The sequence below is a fragment of the Denticeps clupeoides genome, chromosome 18 (assembly GCF_900700375.1).
Source record: "Denticeps clupeoides chromosome 18, fDenClu1.1, whole genome shotgun sequence".
NCBI lineage: Eukaryota > Metazoa > Chordata > Actinopteri > Clupeiformes > Denticipitidae > Denticeps > Denticeps clupeoides.
Genome location: NC_041724.1, coordinates 15017817 through 15037582, shown reverse-complemented (window position 1 = coordinate 15037582; position 19766 = coordinate 15017817). Strand labels below are relative to the sequence as shown.

At 42.4% G+C, this 19766-nt stretch overlaps 1 protein-coding gene across 3 annotated transcripts in view; it reads left to right on the top strand.

Moving 5' to 3' along the window:
- Window positions 1-17115, top strand: part of il1rapl2 (interleukin 1 receptor accessory protein-like 2) — a 229673-nt gene extending 212558 nt beyond the window's left edge. For all 3 annotated transcript variants that reach the window (XM_028960794.1, XM_028960793.1, XM_028960795.1), the window contains 5 exons: window positions 979-1108; window positions 5796-5941; window positions 9669-9809; window positions 11441-11611; window positions 15907-17115. In XM_028960794.1, the coding sequence (XP_028816627.1) occupies window positions 979-1108; window positions 5796-5941; window positions 9669-9809; window positions 11441-11611; window positions 15907-16604 (1286 nt within the window). In that variant the 3' untranslated portion in view covers window positions 16605-17115. The remainder of the gene's footprint in view (window positions 1-978; window positions 1109-5795; window positions 5942-9668; window positions 9810-11440; window positions 11612-15906) is intronic.
- Window positions 17116-19766: the final 2651 nt, after the last annotated feature.

The window sequence follows — 19766 nt, the reverse complement described above, 5'->3', positions numbered from 1 at the left end:
TGCATAGAGAAGCATTTTATGGGGCATGTTCATGAGCTCTTACCCCTGTAATGGGGCTGCAGCTTTATCATCACACTGGGGCCGTTGAACCAAATCAGCTGCTGTATGGACGCATTGGATGGATGAATACAATGATAACCGTCTCTTGATGGTTTAAATGTGGATTTATGGGGATGTGTTCTTTTTGTTCTTGATTTCTTCCTAATAACATTGAATATATGCGGGACCATCTTAAAAAACCTGGGTACAATCCTGTAATCCTGTCCAGGCTGTCATAGGTTAATTATTGGCTGTCATCATCTTTGTATGTGTGTTCAAACCTAACTTACAATTTTCAGGAATCCCACGAAAATCCTTCTTAGAGCAAAACCAGGACATCCTGAGCCATTCTCCGTGTTTATTTGTCACTCTCAGCTGAGCACTTGAAGCCATCGGGGAAGACACGTTCTGCCACACCTTATTTGGTGCCTTTGCACAGCGCGAATAATGATAGACCAAAGCTGAAAAAAAGTTACAAAATCAAAGCAGCCCGTGGGGCTGGGCAGGCAGCGAGGTTTGTGTGCGACGCCGCCATCCGCCGTTGACACAGGTGCAGAGGGATGCTGCCACTTAAATGTTTCATGAATGCATGTGCTTAATCTTTTAAAAGCGTGCGCTTTTCTCCAGAAGTTTCCATCGCCACGCTTGTTCTCTTACATCTTCAGAGGATTCCAGGCCTTTCATTCCTCTGCAGTGTTATACAACGTGAGTCGGCAGTGGCGAGGGACTACAGCTGTTGTCAAACACCACCCTACCCCCACCTCCCTTCAATTTTTTTTTTTTTAATGTTATAGCTCTGTGTCTGGGTTTTATTCAGCTGAGTGAATTCCTGCCCTGCTTGTCATGTGACAGGAGGGAGTTCCTCTGGGGTACAATCTGGGGCCGCTACGTTTTTCAGACGGGTTTCAGATTAAGTGCTGACTGTTTTTCTGTCTGCAGGTATGCCTCTTAGCCTCGATTGCAAGGCCTTCTTTGGCTACAGCGGGGAGTCCAGGCCCATCATCTACTGGATGAAGGGGGAGAAGTTTGTGGAAGAGCTGGAGGGACACATCAGAGAAAGTGAAGTCAGGTACGGTGGTGGGAAACAGTGACATTATCATGGTCTGCTAAGTGTTACTGGACACCATGCTCATCACCATTTTTGGTCCCTAAGCATCCATTCAGGGTGTGGCGGGGCTCCTCGGTGGACCCACCTCACCTGTGAGAGCAGCTCCCCGGTGCTCAATTATAAGGCTTTTCTCCAGATCCCAGTGTCCCCAGTGCATCAGAGGCTGAAAGCTGAAAAATGAGGGTAGAGGGGTGTGTGTGTGGAAACTGCTGCACTCAGAAGGAACTAACTGGATATTGGAGTGTGTTTGTGAGTGCGGTGGTGTGTGTGTGTGTGTTGGGGAGGGAACCTCAGATAGTGACTGCAGGAGGGTTAAAATGGTTCAACCTCACATGAAGAAACACAACAGTTCCCCACTCAGCTCCTGATAGATTCACCACGCCTGGGCCCAGCAGAGCAGTGGAGCAGGACTCTGTGTTTTGTGTTTTGGTACTTTAATCTGTCAAATGTCTTTACAACAATGGGGACGAATAGAATACCAGTGAGAGGACAATTTGCCACTCCTCACTAGGAAATATGTAACACTACCAAGTTTTTGCCTTCATCTTCAGACCATTTTGGTGGTAGAATGGCGGAACTGTGTCTCTTTTATCGGCACCTGGAATGCCTGGTTTCACACTGTGAACTTTAGTGGTCCAGGCACTAGCCCCACCTCTATTAATTAAATGATACCTAAAGACAGTTAAAAATATAAGAATGTTAAACATTGGTCAGTGATATCTGCTTTCTGCTCAGTTCTGCTTTCATGTGTTTCCTTTAAGATTTCATATATAAAAAGTGTAAATATTTCAACAAATGTACTTTAGGTTCCCGAGGTTACAGTTAGGAGAAGGGAGGGATTTATTTTTGTTACAGGCATATACACATTTATAATACATACCACATGTTAGTAATTTATTACCATTGGTTCTCACAAAGGCATAGTAAGAAATGAGTGTATGTTGATATTTTGCACTCAAGCATGTGAGCTCTCTCATCTGTGTGTCAAATGGCGAGAAAAAAAAACGAGTGAGTAGCTAATCGCTGTGAAAATTTTCAGCCAGAGCCACTGCTGTCAGAGTCACGTTAACCCATCCATACACACACACACACACACACACACACACACACACACACACACGGCTGTGGATGTGGAAGTAGTCCTGAGGGAAGAAGGAGCGGTGGAAATAGATTTTTTTCACAAATTTCCTGACATCTCTTTTTTGTTTTGCTTTAGCCTACAGAAGAGCAAGGCTAATTACACTGCATCTGACATGCACACACACGCACACACACACACACACACACACACACACACTCTGCATCTTGCAAATGGAGCTGTGTCTGCCATTCACTCCCCCTACCTTCCTATCTCACTATCACTCCTCTCTTTCTCTTTGTGGAAATGTCTTTCATTCCCCCTCTCATCCACCTACTCTCTCTCTCCCTCCCACACACACCCTGTCTGTCTCTCTCTGTAGACTGTGACAGCTGTATGTGCTGTAGATCACACTCTGTCCCCACACCTCCCACAGCCATCAGTCAGACTGGCCACAGCAGGACATTGGGAGGGGTTGGGAAACAGGGAATGGGGAGCAGGAGATGGGCGCTGGGTCAGAGCCCAGTCAGGGCCAATATCATTGACCCACAACCCCCTACACCACTGACCCCAAAGACACACAAAGCAACACATCCCTACAAAACATAAAAGGCAGGAGGATATCTGATTGGCCAGATAACTGGCATTTCAAGCTGTCACTGCAAACAATGTGCAGGAGGTAGAGTGCAGGTGTGTGGCAGCGTTGGTGGGCGTTCTCTGGTTCAGCAGAGTGGTTGAGAGGAACTGCACAGCCACAGAAATGAGGCTCCTCTCTCTCACATAAACATAGAAGTGCACCGTATACGTTTACATAAGCAGGGCCGCTCCACCCCTGGCACTCTCCTGACCTACATTGAGCGTTTTGTCCAGAAAGTGCTGAGATTTCTCTCTGCAGCAGGGTTACCCCTGTGCTTGTGTCGGCTTGCATTTTCAGTATTGCAATGGGCCTGTTTCTCTGTGTTAGGTTATCGTAATGATTTCTGTTGTGTCTGTGTTGTGTTATATTATGTTTAGTGTTTCCCTGTGCTGTTAAGTCTGTTTTCTCTGTGCTACCTTTTGGTCTCTGATGTTCTTATTATTTCATTGTTCTATTTTACATCTGTCTCTTTTTGTTATATTAAGTCTGATTGCCTATGTTAAGCTTTTTCTCTGTGTAACATTAAATGTTTACCTGTGTCATGTCTGGGCACTGTTGTGTTAGTTAGACTTCTGATGACCATCACACGCCTTAGGCTTTGTTTTTGTTAATTTTATGTTTCCTTTGTCAGCCTTCATGCCAGGTTTGAATTTCCTTTGTTTTGTGTTCAAATAAATCCATTTGTTCCCAAAAATGTCTTCCTAACATGACCCTGAGACGTGACATTAAGTCTGTATCTTTGTGCTGTGATTTTGTCTGCTTTCTCTGTGCTGTGTTAAGTCTGTATCTCTGTGCTTTTGTCTGCTTTCGCTGTTCTGTGTTAATTCTGTATCTCTGTGCTTTTGTCTGCTTTCTCTGTGCTGTGTTAAGTCTGTATCTCTGTGCTTTTGTCTGCTTTCGCTGTTCTGTGTTAATTCTGTATCTCTGTGCTTTTGTCTGCTTTCTCTGTGCTCTGTTAATTCTGTATCTCTGTGCTTTTGTCTGCTTTCTCTGTGAGGTGTTAATTCTGTATCTCTGTGCTTTTGTCTGCTTTCTCTGTGCTCTGTGAATTCTGTATCTCTGTGCTTTTGTCTGCTTTCGCTGTTCTGTGTTAATTCTGTATCTCTGTGCTTTTGTCTGCTTTCTCTGTGCTGTGTTAAGTCTGTATCTCTGTGCTTTGGTCTGCTTTCTCTGTGCTGTGTTAATTCTGTATCTCTGTGCTTTTGTCTGCTTTCTCTGTGCTGTGTTAATTCTGTATCTCTGTGCTTTGGTCTGATTTCTCTGTGCTGTGTTAAGTCTGTATCTCTGTGCTTTTGTCTGCTTTCTCTGTGCTGTGTTAAGTCTGTATCTCTGTGCTTTTGTCTGCTTTCTCTGTGCTGTGTTAATTCTGTATCTCTGTGCTTTGGTCTGCTTTTACTGTTCTGTGTTAATTCTGTATCTCTGTGCTTTTGTCTGCTTTCTCTGTGCTGTGTTAATTCTGTATCTCTGTGCTTTGGTCTGCTTTTACTGTTCTGTGTTAATTCTGTATCTCTGTGCTTTTGTCTGCTTTCTCTCTGCTCTGTTAATTCTGTATCTCTGTGCTTTTGTCGGCTTTCTCTGTGCTGTGTTAAGTCTGTATCTCTGTGCTTTTGTCTGCTTTCGCTGTTCTGTGTTAATTCTGTATCTCTGTGCTTTTGTCTGCTTTCTCTGTGAGGTGTTAATTCTGTATCTCTGTGCTTTGGTCTGCTTTTACTGTTCTGTGTTAAGTCTGTATCTCTGTGCTTTTGTCTGCTTTCTCTGTGCTCTGTTGATTCTGTATCTCTGTGCTTTTGTCTGCTTTCTCTGTGCTCTGTTAATTCTGTATCTCTGTGCTTTGGTCTGCTTTTACTGTTCTGTGTTAAGTCTGTATCTCTGTGCTTTTGTCTGCTTTCTCTGTGCTGTGTTAATTCTGTATCTCTGTGCTTTTGTCTGCTTTCGCTGTTCTGTGTTAATTCTGTATCTCTGTGCTTTTGTCTGCTTTCTCTGTGCTCTGTTAATTCTGTATCTCTGTGCTTTTGTCTGCTTTCTCTGTGAGGTGTTAATTCTGTATCTCTGTGCTTTTGTCTGCTTTCTCTGTGCTCTGTGAATTCTGTATCTCTGTGCTTTTGTCTGCTTTCGCTGTTCTGTGTTAATTCTGTATCTCTGTGCTTTTGTCTGCTTTCTCTGTGCTGTGTTAAGTCTGTATCTCTGTGCTTTTGTCTGCTTTCTCTGTGCTGTGTTAATTCTGTATCTCTGTGCTTTGGTCTGCTTTCTCTGTGCTGTGTTAAGTCTGTATCTCTGTGCTTTTGTCTGCTTTCTCTGTGCTGTGTTAAGTCTGTATCTCTGTGCTTTTGTCTGCTTTCTCTGTGCTGTGTTAATTCTGTATCTCTGTGCTTTGGTCTGCTTTTACTGTTCTGTGTTAATTCTGTATCTCTGTGCTTTTGTCTGCTTTCTCTCTGCTCTGTTAATTCTGTATCTCTGTGCTTTTGTCGGATTTCTCTGTGCTGTGTTAAGTCTGTATCTCTGTGCTTTTGTCTGCTTTCGCTGTTCTGTGTTAATTCTGTATCTCTGTGCTTTTGTCTGCTTTCTCTGTGAGGTGTTAATTCTGTATCTCTGTGCTTTGGTCTGCTTTTACTGTTCTGTGTTAAGTCTGTATCTCTGTGCTTTTGTCTGCTTTCTCTGTGCTCTGTTGATTCTGTATCTCTGTGCTTTTGTCTGCTTTCTCTGTGCTCTGTTAAGTCTGTATCTCTGTGCTGATAAGATCATTTGCTCTGTGCTGTATCCCTGTGCTTTTGTGTGTTTTCTTTGTGCTGTTTTAAGTCTGAATTTCGGTACTGTTCTGTGGGGAAGTGTGTTTACTCTCTGTGGATCATTTTCCCTGTGGTGTTTTAATTTAGTTTCTTTTGATTCTGATTGTTGTTTTAAGCCTGTTCTGTGTTTTCTGCCTATCATGACAGGATTTTGAGGGAGTACCTGGGGGAAAAGGAAGTCGAGCTGTCCCTCATGTTTGACACAGTGGAGGAGACAGATCTCAACAACTACACCTGCTATGTGGAGAATCACATCGGCCGCAGCCGTGGCAGTGCCATACTCCGGAAGAAAGGTACCACATAGTGCCTGTCTGCTGGGCAGAGAACAAGTTATGAGCATGATCTTCTGGGAGTCTTCGTGGGGTGGCAGAAAACAGTGACACATTGTTGAGCATACCTCAACAATGACGTACGTACACATACACAACTGTCACGATGGCTGGACATGGCGAGGAACGAGAACGCATACGCACAATGTCACAAAACAGGGGTTTAATAGAATAACACAGGACAAAGGAAATATGACCCGACAGCAAACGAGACGAACAGGGCAGCTTTATACAATCATACACAGGTGAGGACAATCAGGAAACACAGGACGAACATGAAACTCCCGGACCCGGAGTTGCCCGTTCTGGACCGGATCAGGACAGCAACATTAAAGCCACTGACATTTGAGATCAATAACATTGATTTTCACTGATATCAGTGCCGAAGAACAACTTATGGTCCAAATGACTCATTGACGCAGGTGGAGGACAGAAGACAGTGCAGGAATGGCTTAAGTAACATCTGAAAGAGTTCTGATCTCAAGCTGACTGAGCATCTCTAGGACGTTCTTGGAAAAAGGTTATTACACGTTTATACCTCAGTGAGCTAGTGTGCTGGTCACAATAGCTAGTTAATGCTGTGACAGATTTGTGGCATATACAAACATTCTGAATTCAGTTGAACATTGCACCTCTGTGTATACTTGCACATGCTACTTACACACAACACAGACATACAGTCATGGCTGAGAAGTTTTGACTCTTCCTCTTTTGCTCTTTGAATCGTCCTTCCCCTCTGTCTTTCAGTCTCCCAAACACCACGTTGTCTCTCTGTCTCTGATTATGTAAAGAGAGAAAGCATATCTTCTGAGTCACGGCATGCCTTTATATGTTTATATGTTTAGGCCATGTGCTTGAGTTCTATAAGAGGGGACATGCAGTTTCTCAGTTCAGAAGAAAAAATGCCCTCCACCAACAAGCGTATCTAAATCTGTTATAAAGGAATAGCCTCCATCACTCGGTCTACGATAATATAATTCATGGCCGGGGGGTGAAGCAAGGGATGAATGGACATACACAAATCGATTAGCATTACAACGCAAACTGTCCCTTGGGTTTTTAGGGTTGACTTCAGTTCAGGCCTCAAATGAACATATGAAACATGAAGCTCGCGTTAATGCAGGGAGGGCCATGTAATCGAATTTCCCATGAACAATGCAACTCGAGATCCCTCCAAACTGCAACGTGTGAGACGGCCCCAATTTTATAAAACATTTTTGTGGCTTTAAGTGTCTCATTTTAGGAGGAAAACAATTCGTCGAGCGCCGCCGTTTTCCCCCCGAGAGGCACGTTCTGTGACCATTAATGAACGGGGCCGGCACGCTTTCAGCCTGTTCACTTTAGACCCCGAAGCCCCGAGGTACTTTTAGAAGCACTTAACATGGCAGGACGTGTGTGCTTCACCTGACGAGAGACGCGTCAGAGTCAGGGAAGGCTCAGAGCTGGCATGGAGGCCATGTCAGCGGATCTCGCGAGCGATCGAGTTTGACATCATTAAACATTGCCGGATTGGATCCGTCTCCGTGTTCAAGCTGAAACGCGGTTTTGGCATCATCCCTCCCTGGTGGGTGAAGGATGAAGGAAGAGGGCTGCTTCTCTGCTGGAACTGGAGCTCCCTCTGCTGGCCGCACTGCTCATTTGCTGAACCTCCTTCATCCAGCCAGGATGACCTGTGACATTTGCTTTAAAAAAGTTTGTCAAAAGGCTAGTAGCATTTTCTTTAGTCAAGATTTCAGTTTACAGCTGGGCTCAGTGTGATCATGTAGAAAAATCTAAAAGAGCGTTGTAAACATTTTTTTGTCTGTTAAGATGCTGATCCAGCTATAAATGATTTGTCCTGAACATTTGGGTGGATGAGGAAATAAAACTAGAGCCATAATTTCTACTGTGATCAGCTGCTGGTTAAGTTGGAGGGATCTCAATGGTGGATGGGATGGTGGGGTCTGTGTTTGTCATTGTCATTGACAAGTAGACCCCACACGACAGGGAAGAAGGATGTCATTGTCTGATGGCGTGACTGGCAGAGAGATCTATGGCTCATTTATGGAGAGCGGCAGCTTCTATGGCATAAGTGATTAGAAGCTGTCAGTGAGAGCGCGGCACATTCAAGTGTGGGGTCATTACTGTCATCAGGACCATTTCTGACATTCAAACGATGAGCTTTGCATCTTATGAGAGAGACTCTATTAATTCTCCGTTGTTGTCCCTGGCTGGTGGAACAACCTACCCTCCTCCACACGACTAGCCGAGACTATCACCACTTTTAAGAAGAAGGTGAAAACCCTCTTATTCCAAAAATATTACAGACAAATTTAACACATACACATGCATACACATTTAACAAACAAATACAAAATGTATAAATACATTATAATTTTTCTTAGTCTAGCACCCAACACTCTCCGAGCATGTTCTTCAATGACAAGTCTAAGCCTTATCAGGGCTCTTAGTTTGTATACTTGATATTCTATAGAAATCGAACGAGAATTGCTGGTGTCTTCCCATTGTAAGTCGCTTTGGATAAAAGCGTCTGCCAAATAAAGTAAAGTAAAGTAAAGTAAAGTAATTCAGTCTAGAAATTGCTGAAATTTCACTCAGACCACTGCCTTCCTCCCTCCATGGAACATCGTCTGGCAGTAAGAAAAAGCCAGTCTAGACTGTTCTCCATGCATGGTCCTTGCAAATGAATAGCACTTTTAAGTACAGTTGTATTCCTCATCTGTAAATAAAAGTTTATGCAATGTCAATATTATGACACCCAGAATACATTCCCATTAACAATATCTGACCCCAAAAATCATAATGTTACTGCTAACAATTAAAAAAAAAAAGTTTTTGGTGAGTTCACATGCCAGCAGATACATAGGAGGATAACTTCTACAATAGCAAACCTGTGCACTGCTTGTCTGTGTTGCCCTCACTGTGCACTCAGAGATGGCGGATTGATACACAAGTGCGAAGTGAAGACTGGATAGAGAGACGAGGCATCTTAAATAAATTCACTGATACAGAATGGAAGGACAATTTCCTTATGTGCTGTAGATTATTTATGAAGCTGTGTGCCGAGGGAACCACTCTGCGGCAAAAACCAGTGGCAAGATTTTCTACCTGAAAGTATATTGGAATGATGTGTTTGCATGACTATATAATGACAATAAGCAAAATTATACCTGTACTATTCCAATGAATACTTATTTTAAGTATGACCTTTATTCAGTTTATGGTAATAAATACTTCCTGTTCCCATGTTAGCGTCTAATTCCGAATATTATTATCTTTGTAAACATGTACATTTAGTTCTTTTTGATGTACGCATAGGCTAATGAACAATGGGAACCATTGATTTGGGCTAATTACCTGAGAACCATTATGCACATACAAAAGAGGTGGGCATTTGGAAGAACAGTTATTTACCATTTAAAGTGGAAGCTCAGTTAAAGTATAAGGTGTATAAATAACTTTTATTGCATTGAAAGCTCCTTACTGGGCTGATAGCTAGACAACCAGTGTAGAGCACTTTATTTAGGAAGAAGCGTAAATTCTGTGTTAAGGGTCACTTAGGACCTGAAAGAGCATCTGTTTTTCTTAAGTGGAACAGATTTAAATGAAACGCCCCATTGCCACTGTACTGTCTCAGAATGTGCTCTGTGTTGGAACGTGCATTTGACCTCTGAACTCTGCCTTGTGTCAGACATGTACCGTCTGGAGTTGGCTGGGGGTCTGGGTGCCATCCTGCTGCTGCTGGGCATCTTCACAGCCATCTACAAATGCCACAGCGTGGAGCTCATGCTCTGCTACCGCCGCCACTTTGGGAGTGACGAGGCTGAGGATGGTGAGTGATTCTGGGCCTGGCCACACCCTGCACACTCTTCATCACAACACTGTCAACATCATGCACTTCATTACTGCAACCATGAAACCCCACTGCCTTTCACGACAGCACAACTTAAACTGACCACACCATACCCACTCTTCTTTACTGGACTGCCTACCCTGTCCACTCTTCTTCACTGGACTGCCTACCCCGCCCACTCTTCTTCACTGGACTGCCTTCCGCCCACTCTTCTTCACTGGACTGCCTACCCCACCCACTCTTCTTCACTGGACTGTCTACCCCACCCACTCTTGGTCACTGGACCTTCTACCCAACCCAGTCTTCTTCACTGGACGTTCTACCCAACCCACTCTTCTTCACTGGACTGTATACCCCACCCACTCTTGGTCACTGGAATGTCTACTCCACCCACTCTTCTTCACTGGACTGTCTACCGCATCCACTCTTGGTCACTGGACTGTCTACCCCACCCACTCTTGGTCACTGGACTGTCTACCCCACCCACTCTTGGTCACTGGACTGTCTACCTCACCCACTCTTGGTCACTGGACCTTCTACCCAACCCAGTCTTCTTCACTGGACCTTCTACCCAACCCACTCTTCTTCACTGGACTGTCTACTCCACCCACTCTTCTTCACTGGACTGTCTACCGCATCCACTCTTGGTCACTGGACTGTCTACCCCACCCACTCTTGGTCACTGGACTGTCTACCCCACCCACTCTTGGTCACTGGACTGTCTACCCCACCCACTCTTGGTCACTGGACTGTCTACCCCACTCAGTGTTGGTCACTGGACTGTCTATACCCCGTTCACTTTTCTTCACTAGACTGTCTATACTCCACCCACTCTTCTTCACTGGTCTGCCTATACCCCGCCCACTATAGCCAATATAACGCCCTAATATAATCACATCATTTTGATTAGTAAATATATAAATTGTCCTGCAATAATATCTGTTCATGTGGTATTACCCTAACCCTTTTTTTACTATTGTCTGTGTGTAAACACTCGTCATGTTTTTGTGTGCGAACACAAAACGTGTAAACACGCTAAAAACAGTGCTCAGGTGTCTACGGTGTTTTATTGTAAAAAAAACATATTTTACATGACTGTTTTAGAAACCTCTATTCATAAGTGGTGAACTGTGGCCTCTTTTCCATCCGTACATTCAATGAATCAAGATGGATGTTGATGTTCTCATGTTAATGATCCTTTTTTTTTTACTCGAGATACAGAGCAGCTTCTGTTCACATCGCGCTACTGCCGAGTGCCTCAAGCTTTTGTCTGTCATGTGTTGCCTCTTATCATTTGAATACAACGGGCTGTGCAGCAGCCAGGAAAGGCCTCCCACTGAAATCATCCGGGGTATCCTCAGTACCGATGACGGCGTGCAACATCACTTCATCATCGCGAATAATATTTCACATTGTTGATTATTGAGATCTAGGAAATAATCGGTTCTAGAGAATGCAGCAGATTTTACGTTTCCTGATGTGTCCCGTCACTTCACCTGTATTCTCCTGTATAACGTTCTCATAAATCAGAGAAAAACGCAGTATAAATAAATGTATTCAACAAACAGTTAATAAAGTGAATTTTCTTTCTTGTGTTCTTCTGTACTCAGACAATAAGGACTATGATGCATACCTGTCCTACACTAAGGTGGACCTGGACTCGGTGGACCGGGAGCTGAGTGAGGAGGAGCAGTTCGCTCTGGAGGTTCTGCCCGACGTGCTGGAGAAGCACTACGGCTACAAGCTCTTCCTGCCCGACCGGGACCTCATGCCCAGCACCGGTAAGTCAGCAGTCTGGCTGCACTTCACACCCCGCCCTCCCGCCCGGGAGGACATCTATCATTCACAACGCCTTCAATTTCTACGCCATTCATTCGCCTGTCACCTGCAATCAAGTCAAAAGCACATCTTCATTTGATCGCGCCTGCCGCTACAGACCCGTCACCCACTCCCAGCGTAGAGAGGAGGGGATGTTTGATGGGCCAATAAATAAGAAGGATGCTGCACGTTCTGTCCATCTACTGCAGATCATCTGCCGAGCTGCTGCTGCACCACTCGTGTCAGGTAATGGGGAAGTAATTCTGAGACAATGGTGCTGCAGCAGCCGTGAGTCATCCTGTGCGTGCACACACACACGCACACACACACACACACCAGCAGCTCCACTCGCCTCCACACACACAAACCCCCACCGCTTACATTATTAAAGAGGCAGCCTGAGTGGAATCAACAAGTCTGCACTTTTCATGTCTTACAGCCCAGGAGCTTACAGAAATAGACCAAGAGCACCCCTCTCTCTCTCTCTCTCTCTCTGTTTCTGTGTGTGTGAGAAAGAGACAGAAACCGCCTTTATTACAACACAGTCATGTTACAAAAACCACACAAAGTGAAGGCAGGTAAGACAACCATAGATCACCCTCACAATCCAGCCTGTTTCTAAAGCTTGAACAGAGCTCATCCTTGTCATGTGCATGAGACCACCTGCACCCCCAAATGTCCATAAACAAAGTCAGTTTCCCCACCAATTTGAAGCAGGCCTCCTCCACATGCAGAGGCCAAGTGGTCTAAACGCCATTATGACGTAAACTTTTTTAAAACTTTATATTATCCAGAAGACTTGTATTTCTTGCCAGACATTTCATTTTTCAGCAAAAGCAACAAAATCTGGGGCAGATTGGATTTTTGCCATCTCTTAAGTTAAATTTGGTCTTAATATGCAGCCCCCAAACTAATGGTGGATGGTTTTGTGTGTGTGGTCTCATTCTTTCATACTTACAACAATTTATCTGTTTATTTCTTTTTTACATTTAGTCTTTTTCCTTTTTTAATTGCGTTTATTTCTCTCTTGTTCCATTTTTTATTGTGAGCATTTGTATGAGCCTCCACCATCAGTGAGTGCACTGAAGGTGCTTCTCGATATTTTCAGTCTGATTCATTATGAAATGGAAAAGTGCCAGTCTTCACTTTGAGGAATTCAGCATTATGCCAATTCTATTTCTTTAGAAATACACACATCCAGTTTGACGGTGCCAGAAAACACAAATAATGCTTTCATCCTTCATAAGTCATCTCTGCTGTTTAAACTCAAAAGTTTCGTCTGGTGCAGTTTTATTTAATGTCCACTGATCACTAATGTCCATCATCAGAGCATCTTTAAAGAGGCTCTGTGAAGATGCATGCTGAGCTACGCCGCTTGTACAAATTGCATTATTTGTGCTCTGTAAATTGACCGTGAAATTGCAATGTGTTTCTGCTCATCCATCATTAATTTAGTGAGGATCCGCGGCATAGCTGGTCCTTGGGCTCAAGAGAAACATTCAATCAGAACCACAAACCAGGAAGTCTATTAATTTGTGATTAGAATTTCTAAAGAGACAAAGATCCTAGACTTTTAAATAGCGCTGTGTACTCGCAGGAGCCTGATTTACTGGTTTCGTGAATGTCATTTACAGCACTTCACAGTATTTTACAGTGATATTTTTAACTGTCCCGTGTAGTAAGATAGTTTTTTTTTTTTTTTTTTTGGATTTATAGCTTTTTAAGCTGCCTGCTCTGGGAGTGGAGGAGGTGTTATTATTGCTGACTTTCTCTGACTCTCATATGGACACTCAGCTCTTCAAAGACCTAAAGCCCAACCTCCACCACTGGACATCCAGCGCTGTCCAGTCACGTGCTGTCTGCGTCTGTAATAGAAAGAAATATAAAGTTTAAGTTCTTAGAAATATGCTGTTTTAGGAAATTATATATTTGTTTAATGCAAGACTGATTTTTAGATTAAACCTCAAACTACATCGTTCTGCTAATTTCTGAACAGAAAGATTAAGTAAAATAATATACTATATTTAATATTGCTTTTTAAATGACCCCTCATCACACCATTTTTATTCAGGGGGTAAACCAGTGACCCAGTAATCTGCTAATAACTTCATACAAACCACTCATTTATGTATTAGTCCTAATAATTACAGCTTGAATGTTTTCTTATTTTCTGTTCGTTTTTAAGCAATTCAGGTGAAGTTCATAACAAATAATCAGCGTTAATCTGAACAGATTGAAATGTGTTTGTTTATAAGATTATTGTATTGTATATATTAATGTATCACCACCCTCGAATGAAATTGCTGGTTTCAGTCAAACACAGAAACCTAAACAAATCACAACCAAAGCAGGAATAATATTTTTATAATATGTAATTGCTGGAGAAATCTGATTTTAGAGAATGTTTTTATTATCGATTTCTTATAGTATGCAGAATAAGTCCTGAATGTAGAAGTGATTCTGTAACTGTGTAACAGATTTCAGCAGCAATTTGTTTTCTGTTTTTTTTTTTTTTTTTTTTTTTTTGCAGCACCACACTTAATGTGGGTAATGGAAATATGAATGTAAATAAGGTCAATTATGGTGCAGAATCCGTAGATATATTAAGGTATTTGGAGCTACCATGGAGGGGAGTTGCTATAAATGTTCTAAATATTTATTACCACAGCAAAAAGCATCTCTTATGTCAACGGGTTTCCTTTTCTTCGTAAACACCATGGGAATGGTCTACTGGGTGACTTGACAATTACCCTTGAAGATTGTTACACATTAGAGATGCAAACAGCCATTTTTCATTGTCACAACCATAGCCTCGAATGTAGTGTGACTCTCTGTATGTGCTAAATTACTGTTACTGTACTGGGGTAGTTGTCGCCTAGTGGGTGAGACACTCGCCTGTGAACCAGAAGACCACAAAGTCACAGGTTCAAACCCCACTTACTACCATTGTGTCCCTGAGAAGAACACTTAAATCTGAGTGTCTCCCGGGGGGACTGTCCCTGTCACTACTGACAGTAAGCCACTCTAAATAAGGGCGTCTGATAAATACTATAAATGTAAATCTCAAGATTGGTGAGGGAAAAATGCCTCACATAATCAGAAGGGATGTTATTGGTATAGAACTTCTCATTGAAAGGGAACAGCAGTATGGCTGGAGAACGAAGAGGTTCAGCTGGCCATGTTGCGACCTCTTGAAGAAGTCATGCGCTGAACAAAATCACTGAATAAAGGAGAAAAGAGCCAGAGGTGACAATCACCACAGAACAGAAGAGGACAAGTGTCTGAAGGTGGCTGCTCAGTGTTGGGTTTTTTAATTTCAAAATTCAAAAAGCAATTCAAAGGATCACAGAAAGAAAAATGTAATTAAAACTAAAGAAATGAATAACATGTTTGCTGAAAACAATGTTAAAAAGTTTATTTATATAAACTTTTATATGCTATTATATGCTATATTATTTATATATACTATTTATGTAGTCAACTATATTTTATATGATAAATTTATAGAAGATATTACTTTTAATTAGACGTGTAACTGTAATTAAATGACTGTTTCTGAAAGATCTCTTTGTGTTGTTTCCCACATTTGTTTTGCATGAAGTACATTAAGCTACTAGTTAAGTAGGTAATACACTTGCCTATGAACCAGAAGACCCAGGTTCAAACCCCACTTACTACCATTGTGTCCAATTGAGCAAGACACTTAACCCTGAGTGTCTCCAGGGGGGACTGTCCCTGTAACTACTGATTGTAAGGCACTCTGGATAAGGGCGTCTGATAAATGGTAAAAAATGTAAATGCGTTTACAGGTATTATAACCACAACATTTCAAGAGTGAATTTCACAGTGAACACAGTGATCTAATCAGTGTTGATATCATGTTTCATTATATCACTTTAATACAACAAAATAAGTACATATTTAATAAGTATGATAATAGTACGATATGATAAAGTATGAAAAAAGCTGAATTGTTTATATTTATTTGAGAAACTTTATATTTCAGTACTTGTTTCAGTGCTGATTTGTTATTAACATTTATGATTAAACTTTGTTTCAGCACTGAAACATCAACTGATGTTTTTTTTTATGTAACTGTGTATTTTGCTGCTGTAATTAATTTGTTCAGTTTAAATGGATGCAGATTTCTGTTTTGTTCGATTTTGATACTCAGAATCTTGGATATGACAGTCAGTTAAGTGAAGCTGAACATTTCTCTCTTTCTTTATCTCTCTCTGTCCTCCTCTCTTCACCACAGTCTACATTGAGGATCTGACCCGCAGCGTGGAGCAGAGTCGCCGCCTCATCATTGTTCTGACCCCGGAGTTCGTGGCCCGGCGTGGGTGGAGCATCTTCCAGCTAGAGCCCCGCCTCCACAACATGCTGGTGACGGGTGAGATCAAGGTGATCATGATCGAGTGCGCCGACCTCAAGAGTGTCATCAACTACCAGGAGGTGGAGGCACTGAAACACACCATCAAGGTTCTGTCTGTGGTGAAGTGGCGAGGGCCCAAGAGCAGCCAGCTCAGCTCCAAATTCTGGAAGAAGGTTCAGTATGAGATGCCGGTGAAGCGGAAGGTGGCGCTCTCGCGCCGACAGGTGCTGGACTCTGGCGAGCAGGGCCTTTTCGCCAACCTGCAGACCGTTTCCACCATCGCCATGACAACCACCTCTGCCTCCCTGGCACCGGCGCACACCGACATCCCGGACTTCAACCAGACCGTGGCCCACCCGCAGGTGCGGCACTTCTGCCGGGGCTACGAGTACGAGATGCCGCCTTCGCCCATGCAGATGGGCACGCTGGCCGCCCGCCACATGTACTGCAACATTCCCATGGCCCTGCTCAATGGCCAGGCGTCCCACAGCAGCACCCTGACCAAGGGCAAGCCCGAGGTGGACTTCAACAGCACGTTCATGCCCCTCTCGAGCCGAGAGCTCACCAGCGACATCTGGTAGAACAGCCATCCCCTCCCCTTTATACCTATTTATTTCCTTTCATCTTTTATCCTTCTTCTTTCTTTTGTATGCATGAAGACTCGATACCACCCGCAAAACACAAAGTCTGACTCTCCGATTAGCTGTTAAATGTTTTTTTTTTTGGGTTTTTTTTATGTTCAGCTTAAGAAATAATAATTAAAAAGCGAATGAAGACGTTGCTCAGATATCGGTATTTCCTACTTGAATTTTCTCCTTTTGGGAGATGGGTAACAATAATAATAAAAAACTACTTTGTAATGTTTAAGGTTATTATATCCTGTACAGTTTTCATATCCCTTCTTTTTTGAGATACAGTAGGTGTATGAATATTTGTGTGCCACACTGGAAGGTATGATGTGTTTTTCCAGGGGGAAGAGACAACACTTCCTCTTGCACCACAAATTCTGTAAAAAAAATATGGACTGAACACTTTATTTGTGAGCTTTAACATATGGAATATTACAGAATATTTAAGCAAATAAAGTTTGAATTTACACACGATATTGTCATTGTTCAAAGCCATTAAATATAGATATTTCAGATATATTTAAGAAGCATTTTGTTTTGCCACTTTTGTCTCTGATCTCTTCTTTTAACTGTTCTTTTGTGTTGTGTTGTTTTGTTTGTTGTGTGTTTGTTCTGCTTTTCAGCTTTTAATGCTGTGGCATCACTCGCAAGATTCCAGAGATTCAAGAGCTGTTTAATGTCAGCCCAGTCATGCACAAGCACACTGAACGGGTCAAAAAAAAAAAAAAAACGAAGGCAATTTATATCCACACCCCTTGGGAATGATGGGAGATTCTACCACTGTGCTGTGCGACTACACCACACAATTACATGCACTGTGTCTGTGTTAGCAAAACTGACACCCTGTTATTTCCTGCAGCACTGGCTGAAAAGGATGAAATGAAAGTGAAAGTGTTTTTTTTTCTTGTCATTGTGGTGCACTGCAGAGCACAGGACACGATACACACAACAACATGTGTCCTCTGTTTTTAACCCATCACCTTTAGCGAGCATTGGGCAGCCATGACAGGCGCCCATGGAGCAGTGTGTGGGGACGGTACCCTGATCAAGGGGACCTGAGTGGCATTTGAACCCGTAATGGAGTCCTCTTTTTTTTTACGTTTTTTTTAACGTTTTTTTACGTTAAACTCCAACCTTTGGCCTGTTGGATCAAAACTAAGATGAGTGCTGTAAATGAATTAAAAAAAAAAAAAAAAGTGAAGTGATTGTCACATGTGATACACAGCAGCACAGCACACAGTGCACACAGTGAAATTTTTCCTCTGCATTTAACCCATCACCCTGAGTGAGCAGTGGGCAGCCATGACAGGCGCCCGTGGAGCAGTGTGTGGGGACGGTACCCTGATCAAGGGGACCTGAGTGGCATTTGAACCCGTAATGGAGTCCTCTTTTTTTTTACGTTTTTTTTTACGTTTTTTTACGTTAAACTCCAACCTTTGGCCTGTTGGATCAAAACTAAGATGAGTGCTGTAAATGAATTACAGCACACGGCGATTGACCTGCTATACTACTGGTTGTATGAACTTGCTTATTCCAGTATTTAAGATGGAGAACACGCTAGAGTCCTTCTTGCCAGATGAAGTCTTTTGTGCCTGCCTCAGCTCTATATGGTTTTGTCTTACAAAAATTCACTGTCTAATGTAAGGAAACAGGTGGAGGTTTGAGTGTTTCCAGGGTGACTGTCCCTGTTACTACTGATTGTGCCATTTGAGAAATGTCGTAAATGTAAGTATGTGAGCATTTTAATAGTAATTAGTGGCAGAGTAACTAATGGCATTCCATAAAAAAAATCCTGTGTACTAAAATGAGTTGATTTAACCAGTAAATTAAAAATTTAGAGCCGCAATAAATCACTTTAGCTTTACTTTTGACACTTAAGTACATTTGAAGGCAAATAGTTTTGTATTCTTTCTCAAATAGATATTTAAATAGAAAACTTTTACAATTGCTGGAGTAAAATTTTACCTTGGGTAACTCTGCTTTAAGTCAAGTACATGGTTTGTAGAAGTGAAAGTCTGAAATGAAACAGGCAAAACACACTTGCTGTTACATCAGTCAGCATCAGTCAACGTTTCTATCACTTGCTTTGGGATGGTAATAAAAAAATGATACAGATAACTGCTAAAAACCTGTAACATTCAACAATTACATTGAAAACACCTCACAAAAAATCTTGCAACATTCAGAAAGTACATATAACATGCATTTATAATTTATAAATTTTATTTTATTCATTTATTAAGGAAACTTTCTCCAGTTACACAGAAAGATTATTGAAACCCACACAGACACCCATGGGCACAGTCTTCCGGCCACTGGGCAGATGCTGAGCCACTGGAGGATGGACTGTTTTACCCGTCTGCACATTTACTGCTGTCACGCCGGCATGGTGCAGAGAAGGAAACATTCACTTGGTTTTACAAACGGGGATAACCATGAAGAAAACTCTACGAAGCTCCGGCCCGAATTGCGGAGCCGGACTGCCCCCTCCGGAGTCAGTCCATGACAACTGCTTATAGGTTCTTAATTTGCAAATGCAGCGATCATGTGAATTCATTTTTATAGTTGCTTAAACAGAAAAAACGTTTTGCTGTCTCGTTGCTTGACATGTTAATGCTGTTGCTACATGGACCAGAAAAATGGGAACCTGTGCAGCAGTTTTCCTGGTGCTGGTGCCACGATTTCAGTGCTCAGCCTGGAACCATGAACCAGTGAGATCATGCAAGGTGAGCACAAGTCAACTTCACATGCAAAAAATACAAAAAAAGCTAATCAAGAGTTGCCCTCAACTTACGCACTGACTCCTATAGCACCAAATAGAGGTCTGGGAGTTCAGTCCAATCAAATGGTTTCAGTTGCAATAAGTCCTTATTAATAAGGATTTTGGACAATTTGGCCTTCAGTTGACTAAAATAATATAATCAATTTAATGCACTGAGGGAAACGGAAAAAAAATTCACTTTCAAAAGAAGCTTTGCAGAGAAGATTTTGTATTACTGCCACATGAAAAGAAGGTATGAGGATGTTGTAGCCGACCTGACATTTTACAATCCGCTGACTTATTGTTGAACCTTGTTGGTCCAATTCTCCCAAGCTGTCTTGTGAAGACAGACT